This window comes from Serinus canaria, chromosome 7, assembly GCF_022539315.1.
Source record: "Serinus canaria isolate serCan28SL12 chromosome 7, serCan2020, whole genome shotgun sequence".
Lineage (NCBI taxonomy): Eukaryota > Metazoa > Chordata > Aves > Passeriformes > Fringillidae > Serinus > Serinus canaria.
In genome coordinates, this window is record NC_066321.1 from 6,452,824 (window position 1) to 6,472,819 (window position 19,996).

At 40.4% G+C, this 19,996-nt stretch overlaps 1 protein-coding gene across 7 annotated transcripts in view; it reads right to left on the reverse strand.

Annotated features, from left to right (window-relative positions):
• Window positions 1-18,877, reverse strand: part of CCNT2 (cyclin T2) — a 25,887-nt gene extending 7,010 nt beyond the window's left edge. For 2 of the 7 annotated variants that reach the window (XM_018911269.3, XM_018911268.3), the window contains exons 1-8: window positions 18,630-18,839; window positions 17,817-17,898; window positions 11,313-11,441; window positions 10,756-10,816; window positions 9,628-9,690; window positions 3,396-3,441; window positions 1,931-2,094; window positions 129-199 (exon numbers count right to left, since the gene is read on the reverse strand). In XM_018911269.3, coding sequence (XP_018766814.2) covers window positions 129-199; window positions 1,931-2,094; window positions 3,396-3,441; window positions 9,628-9,690; window positions 10,756-10,816; window positions 11,313-11,441; window positions 17,817-17,898; window positions 18,630-18,829 — 816 coding nt within the window. In that variant the 5' untranslated portion in view covers window positions 18,830-18,839. Of the gene's footprint in view, window positions 1-128; window positions 200-1,930; window positions 2,095-3,080; window positions 3,442-4,189; window positions 4,298-6,275; window positions 9,422-9,627; window positions 9,691-10,755; window positions 10,817-11,312; window positions 11,442-17,816; window positions 17,899-18,629 lie in introns of those variants that run through there. The other 5 variants (XM_009087796.4, XR_007777950.1, XM_030240522.2 and 2 more) reach the window with 5 other exon arrangements.
• Between the last annotated feature and the right edge of the window lie 1,119 nt (window positions 18,878-19,996).

Consider the following 19,996-nt stretch of genomic DNA (forward strand, 5'->3'; position numbering starts at 1 on the left):
TTTCACCACCTCCTAACCCAGATGAAGGAAGAAAGAGCAAGTACAGTATAACTAAACTTTCTCTCCTGGTTCATAATTCTCCTAGGAGTTCATCTCTGCTTGCTAGACACTACAGGAAAGTTTCTTACCCGCCAATTTCTAATTCTCTTGAGCCTGCTAGGTGTTTTCTCCAGTATTTGCAGAAACTCATGAGTTAACTCTGAATAAGAAAAAGAAAAGCCATTTTTACATCTGATTCTGTAATATACAAGTAAAACTTAGTCTAAGGTTGTACAGCTTTTGCAGTAGATACTACAGTCTGTGTATGAGCTGAATTAAAATTTTAATAAATTGTTAGGCAAGTGTGGAACAGAAATGTGGGACAGGCTTCTGATAACTACACACATTGTGAAAAACAGGTTTAACTATAATATTTTGGTTTTACTCTTGCACAACCTGGATTTGTTAGACCAAAAGCTATAGAAACAACAGTTTCTAAAATAACACACTTGCCATCCAGCCTGTACCTATTCAGTATGGAGTTAAGTTTCCTTAAAAGTATAAATTTCTAAGTCACTGTTTCAGTCATTCCATCAAACTTCAGGAACAACCAGTATCAGCTCTGTACAAACCACAGCCATCAGACCCTTGGAAGGACTCTGTTTTAAACAACAGCTTTGAAATAATTTGCGTTCAAGGTGGAGTAGCTGGCTGTGTCAATAAAACAAAGATCCTTACAATTAGTATGCCCACAGGAAAACACACATCTCCATGCTTATCAGCTGCAAATAAAAATACTTTTCATTGAGACTTAATTCTAGTAATAAGCTAAAAATAACTGGGTAGAGTCAGATTTTGAATGCAAAAATACATCTTTTACAGGTCTGGAAGAACTGGCTTCTCCAGAATTCCACAAGTAAGTTATAACCTGAGCTGCTCCCAAGTGCAAAACTACCTCAGCTCTTTAGTGTACCTGGGTCTGTTAAACACCCCAGCTCCATAAACGCTTGAAGCATTAAGTGATGTTCACAAGGAGCTCACAGCATTCCCCTGGGGGATTTTAGAAATCCAAACAATGCATGTTTACCAAAGCCACAAACCCACAGCCAGGTGGGAAGGCAGCAGTATGGTGTTTGGAACTGCGGCTACAGCTTAAAGAAGCCCAGTAAGACAGAGATGTTTGAACCTGCACTTTGAAGCACACTCAGGTTCTGTGCTCACATGACATCTACTCAATTTCTCACTTTCAAACCCTCCCTTACCCAGAGTGCCATTAGGAAAGAACAACTCAGCAAATCAGGAAAGCAGCAGGCACAGAGAGTACATGCTGGACCATCTGAAGCCTGGATATCTCCAACATTACTGTGAAACAAAAATTTCACTCCAGGACCAACAAAGTCCAACACAGACCTGAAAGCCCCAGGAGCTCCCACCTCCTCTACAGCAGCACATCTGGCCTTCAAATTCAGACTCCACTGTAGTAAATACAAACTTGAAAGACAGCAAACTTCTAGGTGTAGGGTATTCTAGGCATATGCTTTCTTCTTACCAGAGTGTGAGATCCCACAAGCTACACCAAACTGTTAACACAGAACTGCCTTCATAAACATGGCAATTTTATGTACAGCCTGATGAACACGGTCACTGAAACAGCACTGAGGTACCTGAAACAATCAGGACTGCATGAGTTTGCACTGACAGATTTCCATCTCTGTCTTGGTTCTGAAAAGCATTTAAAAGCAGGATTCTATCCTCCACCTGCAAAAGGTATGTGGACACCCCAGCCAACCCAAGTTTGTCTTCTGAAGTTCTCCCCACTCCTATCCCTTTCTTTCACTGAAGATCCAGCACATGATACTTAATTTCAGCTGAACACTCTTACCACATACTATGCTCCATCCTTACATGAATAAACCCTTGAATTTCAAAATGAGACAGGAGCATGACTTACCATCTAGTAGTTCTAGAGTAACTGAGGGATCTACATATTCCCACCAGTGTTTTCCATCAGTTGATACTGGAATCTCCCAGTTGGACCACTTGCAGGCCAAGTGAATGCACACACATGCTATCACTGTGGGCTTGTACTGAAGACAGAATGTGGTAAGGTGAAGGCTGTTGCACACATTTCGTAATGAGGAACCAAAGGAAATCAAACATGTAAAACAGAAAACCCAAACAAATTAACCATTAACATACAGAATGAGATAGCTTGTCAATCAACAGCAGTTAAACATTTTGTTGAATAAATTCATAAGATACCCTACTGCCTTAAGAAAACAAAGGACAGGGCATTTATCTGGTAGAAAAGTTTAATTTGATTTTGCTACCAAAAGCCTGATGAACAGTAAATAAATTTACCAATTATTCTACTGTACTTAAGTACTAAAAAGGGCAGTATAATATGGTGAATTAAAATTCTGCAGTATAATGCATAGAGCTAATTGTGCAGTCTCTGAATGAGACAATCAGAAGGTCCCCAGCAGTTCCACAGCAGCCAGGTGAGTTATTTGTGGGCTTTGATTTCACCAGGCCTGGATTTGTGATGTTTGTGACGTTGTCTTCAGCTTCCAGCACCACAAACACATTGGTTCACTTTCACTGCTTTAGCATAACTTCTCTTAACAGCAGCTTAAGTACAGAGTCTTGCCAATCAAGGAACCACCTGGATTTATTTATTTATTTTGAACAGTTCTAATAACCAGCAGATACTGTTTAAAAACTGTATCTACACATAATGTAATTCTCTTAAATAAAGGTTAAAGCAGTTTTGAAAGAGGGAAATTGAAGTAATCAGGGCTAAAGTCTGCTCTCTAATTCTTTCTATGACAGGCTATGTCTACAAAACACCCACTTGAAATCTTAGAACTATAAATTTATCTAAGTACTTAAGTTTTAAAATTATATACTGAGATTAAAGAGCTGTTTCTAAAAGAAATAACATTGGGCTAGTACTAGTCTATCTAAAAAGAAATATCAGCTAGTTGAAAATATCTTAGGCCCACTAGGATTTTATAAGTTAAGACTAAATCAGTATACTTAAAGTTAAGAGAAAACTGCCATTAACTACAAGTGTAAACTAAAAATAGTTTTGTACTTACCAAGATGCTCGGATTTCTAGGTTAAGTTTATCTCTTTGTAATCTTTAGCTGCTATTCAGGCTACCAATTTTAGACTTATGCACTCACAATCGAGAAAAAGTCATCAGAAAGCACCACTACACTTCTCATTGTGCATTTAAGCCCTTTGTGCCATCAGGCCCTTGTCCAATACACCGCACTGCAGGCGGGGAGGTACCACCACTGGAGGTGGCCCAGTCCCCCACTGCAACAAGGGTAAGACACATCAGGGGGCCCTGCAGTAAAGGAAGCTATAGTGTGCTACAACAGTGCAACAAAGAGGTTCAGGATAACAACCTGTTGGTAGCCATGAAATAGGATGTCTGTGCCAAATCCTTGCTTGCTGTAAGAAAAGAAAAACAAGAGAGATTAAAGATCTACACTAATTTGTCAGGTTCATTCCAACATTCAAGCAGCTTTACCTTCCAAAAATCACTGCTAGCTATTTCTAAAGTACTGATCTGTCTTTATCTAACTAGCCTTTAAAATAATCTTTTCTGAGACACAGAAGACTGAGACACACTCAGTAGGGGAGCTGGACCTGTCATTCCCTTCGGTGCCCCTCCCTCCCCCTGCACAGCCCACAGGACAGCTCCCCTCCAACAGCTGACAGGTGAGCACTCTCCTCTGGGAATCGCTGCTGCTTCCCCACCCTCACCTGCAGGGGATCCCTGCTTCGAGCTGGGAGTGCAGCAGGCAGTCAGTCCCAGCCATCAGACAGTGCTCCATCTGCTCCTGGAGCTGGCCATGGCAGGGCACCCTCCCACCTCCCCAGAAACAGCCACACCTCTCTCCCAAAGCCCTGTAACACAGCCAGCCCCCAAGCTATGTGAGAAAAAAAATCAGTTTTCTGCTCCTTCTAATTAAGAGCACTGTAGTCATAACATTTTGCTCCATATTCGTTAAATCTATGGCAAGGCTTCGTTAAGAAACAGACAAATTCATTTGAGTTAGTCAGAAAAAAAATACCGGAACAAACCACAGGACTGCAACATGCCAGGAATGAAACACTGACTTGAGCTGTTACAGCCACAGAGTGCTGACCCCTAGAGTGACACCCCAATGCTCCTCACTCAGGTAAGAGAACTTACTGTAACATGCATTTAATGGAATAGCTGGGCACAAGGGGTTTAACCGCAGATTGAATGCAGCCTTCATTGAATTCTTACTTTGACACTATCACTTGAAATCAGTGCTACCTGCAGAAAGCGTAGTGTTGAATTTTATGTCAAAGGGAATACTGTTAAACTTTTATTTTAATAATATTTCTAGAAAGTTTAAGATATACTACAGTGGCTTTTAAATTTAGTTTTTCAAGAGCATATTAAAATGTGATTTAACTCAACTTCTAATAATTTCCAAGGAATAAAATTCAGATTTGTCTTTATGCTAACACAGCCAGGAAGTGCCATAATCTAAGAAGAATGTGGAAGTTGCAAGGTAACAGAATCTGTTCCTACACACAAATTCTACTAATCCATAATAATCAGAAGGTGATCTGACAGTGTGTTACGCTATTTAGTTTGCATGCTGTAATGGTAATTGCATGCCAAAAAACCAAGGAGTTCAACCTCTTCCTCCCATCTAAAAAGGTAAGGTGGAATCACAAAAAAAAAAAAAAAAAGTCAAATGAGATTGTCATAACACAATGGTTGAGTAAGACTGAAACTGATGTCTTGCTCTTCATCTTTCATCAAAGCAATGCCTAAAGGATCTTCAATGATTTATATATAAACTCTGTAAAGTTATATGTTTGAATTAAGGGAGCAAGACCAAGAAGCATCTCTACTCTCACTGAAATGTCCCTTCTGAACAAGGAAGAAAAGCAGATGTCAGAAAACTTCTATTTAACATCGGCTTGAAAGATGAGTAAATCAAAACACATACCTGGAAGAAAAGAATCACATCTTGAAACATACACTTTAGCCTCAATCAAAAACTACTGTGCTAAATACTTTATCTATACTAAAAGTAGTATGAGTCTGTTTCAATTTATTTACAGCTAAATAATAATCATTGCCAAAACCAGCAAGAAACTTCAGCTCACAACTAAAGCCTTGATAACTCAAGGCTCAGCTGAAAATATCTGTTCCAAACTCTTCTATGTAGGCCAGCTTTGGTTTAGCAGAATCCATAAATAAAATTAAATCTAATGAATTTTGGTTCCTGTATTTTGGTGGTTTATTTCCATTAAAGTAGTGGAAAGTGCATCTCCAAAATTTAAATCATCTTGAAGCAGGGACTAAAACAAGCCAGCAGAGCTGCTCTTGTAACTCACAAGCCGCAGGACCGATGGCTACAACACCAGCCATGAATGACCAGTTTTAGATTTTAGCATTGAGGAGTGATTTAAAACATCCATCCTGTCTCACTGCTGTAGAAGCAGCCATAAGACAGGGATTAGTGAAATAGTCATCAATATTTCGAAACAAGATTTGCTGTCTGACACACCTTCCAAGAGGCTGTCTCCAAGGAGCTGCCAACTGGAAACCAAAATGCTTTTTATTTGGCATAGCCATACAATTCACTGCTTGCAGTTCCAAGACACCTGAGTCTTTTCTTCAACACAGCTTATCTTGGATCTTGGGATGCTCATGAAAACGTGACTGCCAAGTCCCCATTAGGAGCTGGTAACTGGCTATGCCTGGACCCTGACAACGTGTGAGCATTCCCCAGAAAGAGGAGACTGCAGATAAGCTTGTCAGCATCAGAAGAGAAAAGCTGGCTGAAGTCCTTCTGGCAAAAGCAAAAAGGCCCAGGCTCTGAACAGAGGGATGCTGGAGGGTGCCTGTTGTATCTGGAAAGGGCTGGAGGAGGCCATGTTGTAGGCATTCAGGTCTGAGCAGTCCTGGTGGCTTTATTTCTTGAAAGTATTTAAAACTTGGGAACAGGCCCATAAAAACCTGAGGTCAAAGTTCAGAATGGGAAGGCCACCTGTAGCAAGTGCTGGAGTGCAGCTGGTGTTTCACATCTTTCCACACTACTAAGATTCAAATTTTCCTCATGAGAATACCCTCTGAAAAAGCTGATGCATTTTCACCTTGTCTTCTGCTGATTTTGTCTTTCTCAGCCTGATTTAAGCAATGGCATCTGCACACAGATACTATGGGATATTGGAAGGCTTTGACAGTGCAATGTTCACAAAAGATTAGTAAGGATCATGGGTGTTCGAGATACCTGGTAACCTGCAGAGTAGCGAGAACAATCCTAGAAATCCTTGAGATCTCATCTTCACTTCCAAAAGGTTGTGTTCCAACACAGAGAAAGGAGTGACTGAAGACTTCCCAAGATGGAGATGAGGATACAGATTCCAAGTTTCACCAGAAGCAGGCTGAGAACAGACTGATTTTGCACCAGAGTGTAAGAGGACCATGCCACAATCTTGGCACCAGGGCAGTTTCACAGCTGATCATTCAGCTAGTGTTGAAGGCAGCAAGGGCCAAAGCCAGAACAGTTTGTAGTGTTTTGGTGGGGCTGTTTTTCCCCCCTTTTTTTTTCCTTTCTTCTCTTCATTATTGGAGCATTCTTGGAATGGACACTGAAGCTTGCTGACAACAGGCCCTCACATATCCACTGCCTTCAGATTCCTTAGACCTGTGGGATCCTAAGGAATGATGGTCCTGTCTCCTCTTCTCAGTCTCTTGACACTGAGGAAGAATGGTGCAGAAAAAATACTAAGCCCACACCATTTTCCTTGTCTGCTATACTGACCAAACTGCAAAGATGGAACAATTTCATTAACTCATGAGTCTCTGAACACTAGAAGGAGTAACTAGGTATTGTATGCCTGAACATCATGAATCATCACCTATCCATCCAGTCACCCCTTCTCTGCAATGATCTGTGTTGTCCCAGTAACACTTTCAAAAAGGATTTCAATTTTAGAGAAGAATTCATTTTTTCTTTAGTTGTATGTTGAAGCAATTATATTTATTTGCACCAACTCCAACTTACTAGTTCATCTTCAGCTTCCAGCAATTGATTCTGGTGTGCCACTGCCAGACTAGACAGTCTTCTGACAAAGGACTTGATTGAGTTTTTTGAGCACCATCAACACAACCTGGGTTGTTATTTTTTCATTTTGTTTTTAAAGAGGATAGCTTACAGTGACTGCATAAAACAAATTACCCTGGATACAGGACAGCAAAAAGTGATGGAGAGAATCAGCCATCCTCTGAGGCACTGCAGTTTAGTCAGCCAAAGGCCCCTTTCCCACCATCCTAAGCCAAATCCAGAAGCACACTTGCAGACCTCAGCTAACATTGCTGCTTCTTTTCTGATACTCAGTCAGACATTACATTCCTCCCTTCCTCCTCTCTCCAAACATGCAGCTGAAAGTTGTAATCATAACAGGCTTGGGGTAAGTAAAGGTATCTCTGCCTTCTGAAATTGTGGGGTTTTTTGTCCAAGATGATTTTACCAGAACTGGATGAAGTAACCTTGGATTTCTTTAACTTCTCAGTCAATCCCTTTAGTACTAAAGGTTTAACACTGACAAATCTTAGGTATATTTTAAAAACTTCAGGACTCAAATGTCTGAGTGTTGCATCTACTCACATTGAAAACCCACACTGTCCAATAAATAAATGTTCAGGGACAGAAAACTAAACTCCTACCACTGTGTCTTTAAAGATAATCACAGTGCCCATGGGCCCATCTCCCTGTCCTCTCAACACATAAAACCAATGTTCCATGGCAGTTATTCTATTCTTGCTTGACTTGCATGCATGACTTCAAATCTCATGCCAGATGTTTTAAATGAATTAATTAGTTTCTTTTTTCTTATTTTGATATGAGGTACTCAAATATTGTGTTCACAGTCTACACCACTCCTAGGGACATGCTCCCAAGGATTCCAGCCACACACACAGTAAGGAGCACACCTCCTACAGTGAACAGATTTTGAACATCAGACATGATATTCACTGTGCACCAGTCCTTGAGCTACATGGATTTTTAGCCCTCACTGAAATCTTCACATTTCAAGACCTGATATCACTTTAGACTTCTAAGTATTTTTTCAAGTCTTCTGACATTAAATTCTAGTTTAAATATGTCAAATTAAAAAATTCACAGTATCTTCAAAGTATGAATTTTGTCAGTACAAAAAATTAGCTTACAAAACACAAAGGGAAAAGCTGAACTGCCTTAGAGTGGTATTTACCCTTGATGAAAGGAAATCCAGTTAGTGTAGCAGTGTGCCTGTAGGCTTGAGTGACACACACTGATGTGGAAATCCTGAGGCAATACAACATTCCCCCACCCCTCCCCACAGCTCCAGACACTAAACAGAAGCACAGGGGCTACCCAAGAGAGTAAAATGTGCTCACATTTACAGTGACCAACAGCTAAGAAAAGCCAAAGCAAAACCCTACAGAACAGCTGGTGCAGACTATTGATATTTCAGGTGCAACTGGACTCATGCACCAAGTCACAACCAAATCTGGGCAGAAAGCAGAGAATCATTATCTTACAGCAAAGAGAGCAACAGAACTCTTTAAATGCAAGTAAGTTACAGCACCAGTCCTACTCAGTGTCCAAAGACACTCACCAGGAACCTACTACAAGTAAGAGACACCCTTCCTTAAAAGAACACCATTAATTCCAAAGGTACTACAAACCGAATCTAATTAACAGGGTCAGGCTGTACCTATATTTTATAGAGGGAGAAGAAAAAACACCAAAAACTTAGAAGTACATATGCATTTCTCACTGCAAAACCAGCTAATGACTAGAGACTAACAACCATAGTCTAATAATTTTAAAACACTTTTAACTTAAGAAACATAATTAAAGCGAAAAGCTTATTTTAGATGCTTTTACAACTGATTCCTAATTTTTTTTCATCTTACATCTTATAAGAGGGTGTTTTAATCTTTTTTTAAAGCTCCAAAAGAAACTGATTCAAGAACTGAAGATGTGCCAAAATGCCACAAAAAATACTGAGAACAAAACAGGTTTCTAGCCAGTCACATTAATGAGCTGCAGAGAAGTTACAGGATATGTTTAACTAAAGGTTTGGGGTTTTGTGCTACCATCCAAAACAAGTAAGGACACACTGCTACAGAAAAACAATTAGTCACACCTATTTGCATGTGACAGCAGACTTGCTATGCACTCCCTGTCCCTCAGTCCATTACCTGAAAAGATTTGCTAAGACAAAAAGCTGGCATTAACCATCAATGGGCAAAGCTACTTCAGAGTGACAACCACCAGCTCAGAATGATACTATGGATCTGGCCAATCAATTTTCAACTGCTGGCTGCTTCTGTCATTCCAGAACACATGGAACAGCTACTATTAAAAACAAAGCTAATCAGAAAACAAAAAAAAAAAAAAAAAAAAAAAAGGACAAAAGACTGGACTCTGTGACTCTCTAAAAGTAAATATCAAAGTTTTAATAATTAATTTTAAACATACTCTTTGGATAACATAGTTGATGAAAAATTATGTTAGACAAATAACATTATTTTCAAATTTTACAAGTAAGGTAAAAAAGGACTTACAGAAGTGGTTAAAAGTCACTGACCTCTCACTAACTGTGTACATTTCACAACATCTGTGTGTGGATGTTCAATGGTAATCTCAAAACCTGAGGGGTTACAAATACATTTTAGAATTATATACATTTGCATCTGTAAAATAAAAAGCAAACCCCTTATGTTTCCCCACAGATCTAAAATCTTTGCTAAACCTTTGCACTGAAGAATAAGTAACATTATTTAAGTGCCTTTTATTCTTTACCTCTTCATACTTTTGAATGGCAGATGGTAAAACCACTTTGTAATCCATTACTAACATATTCCTCCAGTAACCTCAAATCCTATACACGCATAACCTGGTAAATTACGATCTTTTAAAGCTGAATATATCTGAACAATTTCTAGCAAGTTACTAAGTCAGTAAAAACTGTACTGCAAACACAATGGTGTCCATGTATACTTTTATTAATTGATTTCTAGCACTTGAACAGGTTGCAGGTATGAAATTAGAAATTAAATCAATTTGTAGATCAGTGACACAAGAAACCCTTCTTGGTTTATGACACTGTTTTAAGAACTAGGTCAGTAATGTGAGCTATTTTTTTTTAACAGAACCCCAAGTGGTATTTAAGAATATCTGAGCAAGTCAGTGCTCTAGAGCCTCTGGCTGTAATTGTCTCTATGGTATTTTAGTCAGAAGAGTGTCTTGACAAAACATTCCACTTCAAATTTTGGAATAATCTGAAGCCATTAAATGGCTACACTACAACTTGTCTCCTTCAGAGTCAGCACCTGATTTACATAATATTCTTCGATGGAAAGGCAGAATGGGGAAGAGCACTGGGTACAAAGCTCTTTCCAACTGCTTCAGGACATGCACAGCCAGCCTACTACACCAAGCTACCTTACGGGAAGAAATGTCAATGTAATTACTACTTGGGAGCCTACACATTTCTACCTCAAACTGTCAAAAACATCTCTTTCACAAGTACAGACACACCTTTCTTCTCCACAGTGAACACAGCAGAACTGCTAACACAAAACTAAATTCAGAAGTTACACAGGGAAACAGTTAAATTCTAGTGTACCAACAGCACATCAAAAATCCAGTTATTTGGGTCCCACTAGCTCTTCATGGCAAGCTGGCTGCACAGGAAGTATTTAGAAAGACATACCTAAAGTTTGAAGCATTATTGTTTCAAGTATAACCAGCTCTTGGGCTTGTTGAAGGTACGCCTGAAACAAACAAGCAGACAGGTGAAGACACAGCAATCAGAACTTCACTCACACACTGCCTGTCTGGTACAGCACTGGCAACAAAGGACACAGCACCAGCACCCAGGCCCATGACACTGACAACTCACAACACTTCACACTGGGGTTACTTTCTCCCACCAGTACCCACACTGCTACAAATTCAGTTACACCAGCCTGCCTTTCACAAGATTAACTTAGTCTGGATCTCAGACAATCTATTCCAGCAAAGCAATTCTGGGAGGTCAGGTGGGTGCTGTAAGAATTTCAAGATGGAGCAATCTCTTCAAGTTTCATAACAAATAAGTGAGTCTTTAAGAAACTGCATTAAGTAATAGAAAGACTTAAATGGTATAAAAACAAAGGCTTTTCTTCCTAGGCTGCAGAGAGCAATATTCCAGCAAGACAATGTAACAAATCATTAGGAGAAATGTCATCTTTCAAACCATGTATATTTGAAACCATAACTTCCACCTACATCACTCTTTGTATCCAGCTGTGGCTCTTGAGGATGAAGACAGGCATTTGCTACTTTAATAACATGTTCAAGTTTCCGTGGCTGTTCTTCCACTTTTGCAGCCAAAAACAATGCCGTGGGAGACATTATCTGAAGAAGAAAAACGTGTATTTTTAAACATTTTACAAGCAGGACTTGAACTTTTATGGAGTCTAAACTAGCACAGAAAGGTTTAAGAAGTTGGACTTGTGGGGTTTTTTTTCAGTTTTGAAGTCATGCAAGGCAACAAAAATATAACTAGTCCTGTTTTATTTTGTAACTGATGCAATTCTCTCAGCAGCAGGGAAGGAGTAGCATAATGTTAAATTACATTTGTGAGTAAGATGTCTGAGGTCAAACTAATTCTAGCTCAACGTAAAATATTTTGGCCCAGAAGACTTAGTCACAGTAGAACAGGCTGTTTCAAGTTAAATATACCTCATGAGAAAGTTCATCCAATTTCTTGCACAGAGCGAGTCACTACACCATCTTTTCAGTAAAACAGCTGATCACAAGTTCTGGTAACATTTAATTCTCCCAAAGAGTGAGAAACTTTGCAGAAAACTTTAATAAAAACAGCTTGTTATATAAACATAGGCTCTACAAGTGAAATCAACTTTATATATACACATATATTCTTAGAAACTTTACTATATGCCCAGCAGTATCTGGAGAACAAAGCATAAGGATTTGTAAAACAGCAGCTCTATCCAGAAGTCTACACAGTTTTACATTTAAAGATGAAAATCGATATCAAACTCTGGAAGTCATAAGGTGGCAGTTCAGTATCACCTAAGAGCTGTGAAGTAGAATTTTGGTGCCTGCTGTCAGCTAGAGTGACTGATGTGCAGACAGAACACAGCAAACCACAAATCACTGATGAATTGGGCTCTCTTCGCATGCAAAAGCTGCCCATGTTAACCAGGAATTAAAATGGTACTAGAAATCATCTAGACATAAGCTGATTAAAATGATTAAAATTAAGCCAGTAAAAAGCATTTATTCAGAGATTGAAATAGCTCCTAGCTGAGTATTTAATTAATGCATGGTGCAAGTATTGGATTTCTCATTCAATGTCCACATAGAACTAGGCTAAATAGGAGGCATAGGCCCCCTAAAGTCAGATTTGCTTTTTTTTTTGCCAGTGAGCAGCCCCTTTTTATGCCAAAATGAAACATTTGGTATAAATTTTTTCAATATATGCAAAACTGCAACAAACTAATTAAACATTTAAAGGATTAAATTTCAGAAGCTTTCAAATGTACTGAGAATACTTTTTTGCATCCTTAAATCACTTTGAAAATCCCGCTTGGATCTTAAGCAAAACTTTAAAGTTGGCAGATTTGGAAACTGACACCCTGGTAAGGCAATATCCTTTGATGAGTACAAGTGTGCCATGAGAAATCAAGCAAAAATCTCAGTCTATAAAAACCAACTACCCAAAACAAGTCACAGGGAGCAAATTCTTTCACAAGGGAGACAAGAACCCCTGTTTTCTTTTTAAGAAACTTGTAACCTAAGCCTGATGAACAAATGAAATAAAAACCCAAGGTGAAGTGCTGCTGAACAAGGCCATTTTAGCACTGTCATTTAATACTTCTGATGATTCTGTAGAACTTCCTATCCCCATTGCTTGAAGTAATGATTTAAAATTCTGGAAGGAATTTACTTTGCCAAGGACATACTACTTGAAATGTGTCTCACACTGGGAGGTAAAACTTTTAAACAGTAAATATGATGGAAACACTTTCTGGAGTTCAGAAATTGAGAGTATCAACAGCTCTGAAGTGGCAGAAAATGCAGAAGATGTCAGGCAGCACACACAGGCATAACCCAGCATATACAAGTCATATAAAGATATTTTACAGAACTCAATTTTCAACAATTGCCATAGCTGAAAACATTTCCATTTCACAGAGGCATTATTTGAACCAAGTCACCAATGACCAGATAATTAAATCACCAGCATATTCTCACTCACTGTTACTCTGTGTCTGACTGCACCAAAGTTCTACTTTCCAAAAAAGTACCATCAGGCTGACTTCAGGATCTCTTCTGATTTACTGAAGAAGATCAGAACTGGCCAAGAAGTCTCCACACAATTCCTGATCTCCGAAACCTTACACAAAACACAGCTCTGGAGGCTGATTAAGTCAAGCTGGTTAACTGTCATATAACTCTGGTTCATCAGAAATCTATGTTCAGCCCAATTAACTATTTCCTTTAAAAAGAAGTGTTGGCTTCTGGCCAAAGAATTTCAGGTCTTTATCCTATCTAGGACAAGGGTTCTCACTCCCAGCTTAGAGTAGGCCATTATTTTTAGCTCCCTTGGTATTGATTCAGAAAAATAGACATCCTAGTAAAATTCCAGACTTGGCACAAATGTAGTCTTCAGTGAACACACCCTGCTAAGTGTATAACTGGCAAAGCTACTCAAATGCTTTCATTCATTTCCAATTACCAAAAATGGCAAAAAACCCAAGCAAAGTAGAACAAAAAAAAAGCAAAATTAAAGAAACATACTAGACAAAGCAATAGTGTATTTCCTATATATAGATATCTGAATTTGATATCAATCAAAATAACTTAGAGTAATTATATACTATGCACCCCAAATAGTCTTTGAGAAATCTTCAGAACACATGTGATATATGACATTAAATCCCACTTTATTACTAGCCAAGTCCCACAGAAATAGAAAAAATCCTCAAAATATAAGAGCCTTGTTTACACAACCCAAAAGCATTATACAGCAAGTTTCACTGGGAACTGTGGTAAAGTCCTTTTTCACTTAAAAAGTAAAAGGCAGTGTAATGACAAAGGCACTCAGAAAAATCTCAGAACACATCAGCAGCATGCATGTAGTTTTCTGAGACCTACCTCTCCCTTCCAATGCCAATATTAGTATGTTTTCAGACTGATACAGTTTAGCCTAAGACATTAAGTGCTTACTGTCTACGAGAGGGGTTTTCAAGTTTGAACACAAAGAGCTGTGAGGAATTTTTTTTATTATAACCAGGAGCTCACATTGCATAAAAGCAGCAAATATGTTAAATTGCACTATTAAAACCAGAACTGAAGTACCCAAAACAGCCTCACTAGAGCTTGAAGCATATTATAAAAGTTTCAAGAACTTTGCAAAACTGCAAAGTCAACTGTTTAATACTGTGATTTGGACAGGGCACAAGGAGGGGAATGCAGAGGACTGGAAACAAAACACCCTCCACACAACTCACCTACCTTGCACTTGAAGGAAAACAATTCCTCATGCAGCCTTCTTTAGGCTCTTTACTAAGCTCCACTGTATGTCACAAAAACCCCCTGACATCATCAAGGCTATTTTCAACTGCTTGGCTGGTATTCCACATGGCATTTCTAAGGATTATATTTAAAAACTACAGCTCCCATTTGGATACCTTACCTCTCATTGCCAGCATGTGAAGGATTTCCCCCCCTTTCTGTTCTTCAAATCACAGGGTACTGAAGAGTAAGCATCCAAAAGAACTATTTGCTATATAACAATGTAACACAACAAGTACTATAGAAACAGTATTTGCAGAAGAATTTTAATTTTGCAGTTATTCTAAAGTATAATACTTTTTACTTTATAAAAAGCCAGCAAGCTCCCTCCCCATCCCAATATTAGCACGGACTAACTTTATACTCAGCAACCCAAAGTCCCTATGCCCTGGTCAGCAATGTAGAAAGAATAATTTGTGCTGAGGAGATCCACAGTAGCTCCTGTCATTTGCACAGCCAGGGAAATTAGTAGTCAGGGCATCCAATTCTGCTTCCCAGAATTGGTAAAGCAAATTTCCATCCTCACTGGGGCACAGCAACCTTGCAAGGACTTTGCCTGCAATATCCAAACCTCAGTACTTTCTTCTTTGCACGTACTCAGTAGGCAATCCAGAGCAACTCAAAAGTGACTTGCTACCTCACAGTAATTTCACAAAAAAGGGGATATTTGGCTGATAAGCAGTACATATAATACATTCCAATGAACCAAGACTACATTAACTGGTGCATGCTACCCCTGTGGCCCTTCAGATTGAAGATACTGTTGGGAATTCTGTTCCCTGTTCACAGATGATTTAAACTCCTGAAAGCCTGTAAAATTGTTTAGCAGTAACTTATACTGAAGAAAAAGCCCATAAAATTAAGACAACATCTATCCCTGTTTGTTAACAATTAAGTGCATGTCACATACATGACATACATGTGTATTTGTGTAACCTGGCAGTTACACATGATGATAAATGTGCAAGTGCTAATTACCAGACTAAAAACATTCATCTACCAATAAAACAAGACAACACAGGCCACATTTTTTCAGCTGAAGATCATAAGGCATTCTGACTAATGGCCATCTAATTTTCTAGCCCCAGCATTCAGATTCCTTCCTGCCTTGGATAAACAGCACCACGTGCACACAACAAAGAAATATTAGAGATATACTGCATATACTGCATAGGTCCTACCTTTGAGACTGCCAGTACCTTACTATTCATTCCCAAGGGTTACTTTCTTCTTGCAGAGATGAATACTGTTACATTTCTTAGCTTGCCAAGTACTCTGAAGAGTTGATATTAAGTATTTATTAGAGTTCTCAGCTTTTGCTTTCTTACAGAGGACCAAATGGATGGTTTGGGAGTATTTTAAAAGGGACTCCATTCACGGAGACCCTCTTTGCCCTACAGAATTGTAAAAAAGAAAATGCTCTTGCCCATCAGCACATACATAAAGCCACTCTCTGGTCTTATGCTCATTAAGAATTACAAAAAAGAGTTCAGCAAGAATCAGTACTGCTGAGGTACAACCTGCAGATCACTTGCCTTTAACTTTGAACATTATTACCTGAGAATTAATTAAACAGTACACTTCCCTCCCCTGTAATAGTTGCAGTTTCCATGGCAGTCAGCCCTTACACAGCTTTCTTTTGAATTTTAACATTCATAATTCAACTTAAGCCATAGTTTTCAAAAAAAGAGCACTACACATTCAAACACTACTGCACTGCCAGTTCCAAGTGACTGTCATTTACCAGCATCCAGTGAAAACCCAAACACAGCAGCCAAAGCTTCTTGCTGCCTAATTCTAGCCCAGATTACCAGCTGACAGTGCAAACAGCACTCCAGCAGGTGATATAACAGGTATGTTGGTCTATATATAAACACAGCAGCTCCACACTGAGCCAGCTCTTCACTCCAAGCAGCTCTAGCTTATCAAGCCCACAAGCCATTCAACAGTCCCAAAAACTTTGGATGCCACAGGAGCTCCTCTTCCACTAGCTCCAGGTTACTGGTATGTGAGCAGAACAGCAGCAGGAGGGGATAAAGAGGAACTTGTATGGATGAACACTGCAGTTCTGGAAACAAGGCGCTGGAAATTTGAGTTGAGCTCAGATTCTGCATGAAAAATAATTATATACACTTCTGAAATGTGCCTACAAATGAGTATGTACTTCCAGCTAAACAGGCACCAAACAAGATGCCCGTTTGCTCAATCAATAATAAATTCATGACAGGAAGAAGAGTTGGCTCTCCTTGTACTCCACTGTGTACCTGCCCCAACTGCAGACAGTGCAAGGTTTGCAAGAGTCTACCCCTTGGTAGGTAAAAGTCTGCTCTGACCTAGACCTAACATCTGTCAGCCTCAATCTGTTTTGTCATTAAAAGATCTAAGAAAACTCATCCTTAACATTTAATGACAAACCACCATCACTCTTGACTGTTCTTCCTTAAACAAACCCCCCAAACACCTAGACTATTATACTATTATTATTTTTCCAGGTATTGCATCTAGTATTGGACATTCAGAAAAAAAGCCTGAAATTCCCAAGTTGTTATCTCCAGTTCCATACATGTTACAATATTCCTCAACGACAGCTAGCATTTCTGCTGAAAAATTCTGTTCTTAACAACACATTCTGTGTTCAGAGTCAACATGACCAGGTTATTAGGCAAAACAAGATTTACCTCAATACATGTAAAATTTTTGCTTATCTAATATGACTTACCACTCAAGATTAGACTAGCTAAAACAATTTACACTGCTTTAGGGACAGCTACATAATCCATATGGATACACACATAACCACATTATCATTGCCAGACACACCATGCCAAAACTTCCACTGACTTCACCAAGAAAAATGTGTGTTCCTACACATTAGCCTTTCAAACTTCAGCACATAAACACCAGCCACATTTGAAACATCTAAATGTATTCTTCACACATCTGAAATGTGCTTGCTGATGGTGCCTATTTATTTTTTTTTATTTTGATGGCAGAAGATAAAATCTAATTGCCACTAGTTAAAGTAATCCAAAGTTGGAAACAAGTATCACTATTGCTTCTAAACCATTGATAAGAAGCTAGAATTCTTAAAAACAAGTCACACTTCACACTCCTGCGTGTAACACTTCTCAGTCAGAACTGCCAAAATTATGGGCATGCTATAATTAAACATAAAATCATACTTACGTTTCGATTAAATTTTGTGAAGGAATGATGCATATAAAACCTGTGCATGTAAACAATTGCAGTATTTATGGTAAGCTGAGATCTGGAAGATTAAATGAAGGAAACACTACATATTAAGAAAACTGTCGACAAGAACTGAAAGCGATGTGCTTTCCATATCAATCACTGCTCTCAACATATTGTCTTCAGCTGAAAATGGATTAGGGACGTGACACTTCGGCACTTAACTGATAATAACACATCCTTAATGAAATCTACACGTATCGTTCCCATCTGTTCCGCAGACCATGTGGAGATTCCTACGCCAGGCTCCCCACAGTCACCCACGGAATGAGAACTCCTCAATGGGCGACACACACTGAAACACTCTCTCAAGTGCTTTTGTTTTGTTCCAGTTCAACTATTTCACTAAGGGATTTGAGGGTTTGGCCTTGCTCTGATAGATTTCTTTTTTCCCCTTTCAAAAATCACATTAAAGAATGGCTAAGGAGGAGCTGCTCGTTTCGGGTAAAACGGCAACTCGGGTTTACTTTAGAAAAGCCCCAACAAGCGGCTCCGGCCACAGCGCGGCTGGGAGGGCAGGTGGGAAGCCGCGTCCCTGAGCGCCGACAAAGAGCGCGGCGCGGGGGCTTCGCCAGGCTCCTCCTCCCATTCTGTGCCTCCAGGCCACGGCTCCATCCCGCGGGAGCGCCGGCCGGGGCTACGGAGCAGCGGTAAGGCTCCCGGGACAGCTCCCACACCAAGAAAAAGGTCTCCCGCCGCCCCTCCACGCGCGGCCCCCGCCGCCCCTCATGCCCGTGCCCGCTCGGATACACGTTGAGGCGCTGGCCCATGTCTTGGATGAGGTTGGCCGCCTGCTGCCGGTATGAGAGCTCCTTGTCGGCCTCCACGCCGCAGCGCCGCGAGGGCGTGTTCTCCAGCTGCTCGCGGCTGAAGAACCAGCGCGACGCGGCCGAGGAGCCGCCGCCGCCCCGCGCTGCGGACCCCGCGGAGCCCGCGCCCGCCGCCGCCATGACACCTCCTCCTCCGCCTCCTTCGGCGCCTCCTCCCGCCGCCTCCATCGCGGCTCTCGCGAGAGCTCCGGGGCCCGCGCGCGCCCTCCGCCATAGAGTCTCGCGGCGGGGTGGCCGCGGTCACGTGGGCTGCAGGGGGCTGAGGTAGCTGCCATGGCGGCCCCGGCGTGAGGGCCGTGAGGGGAGGGAGCCGTGGAGTCACGGAGCTGGGGAGTCTGGAAGGGACCTCTAAACACATGCAGTCCGCTCGTCAGCCCAGCACCGCCACTGTAACCCCGCAAACCAGTACACCCCATCGCCTCGTGTCCGCGTGTAACACCTTGAACACCGGGATGCTGACTCCACCACCCCCCTGTGATGCCTATCCCATTGCCTGACCACCCAATGACTGCGATCTATTTCATACGATAGCTCAAATATCTAATCTCGCTCCGGATACCTTTATGCTTAATAAAGTTAAAAACAGATAGAAAAATGTTTGAAGCAAGGATTCCTCTTTTAATGCCAGCTAATCACAGAACAGCCTATTTACAGGAGGACATGGAAAGGGAGGAAGGAAGCAAAGATTTGGAATGCACAACTAATTCCTAGAAAATTCCTGTCTGCTGGCAATATCAGCTTGTGGACACTAGAGAAATGCACAAGAAAATGATCAATTATTATTAGGAATTGTGTCATTGCAGGTGAGCAGCTCCAGCCTGTCAGTGAAGCCCCTGCAGCGTGCAGGTTTGTTCTCACTGGGCACTCCGTGTTCAGGGATGGAATTTCAGCCGTGGTTTGAGTTTATGGGTTCAAAGGGTGCAAAAAGCTATTTAAAGTTCTGATCACCATGCGTGAAAATGAGAGTTCAGCTCATGTTCAGTGCATGCCACTGCCAGTCTGCATGCCTTTGTTCACGTGAAGTTACATCACAATGAGTTCTTTTACAACTTCAGTGCCAGTTTTAAACAAGTAGTTGTAATCTTAGAACTAGACCCGACAGAATACTGATGAAATATACAGATGTATAGTGCAGCACACTTGCCTGATCTTCCCAAATGTATGTCTTCCTTAAGATCCTGCATGTCCAGAGGAAATTTAACCTCAAAGACTTCTCATGTAATTAGCTGATCTTGGACTTCATATTTGTGTGTCTGTAACAGTCAAGGTACAAAATTTTACCTCATT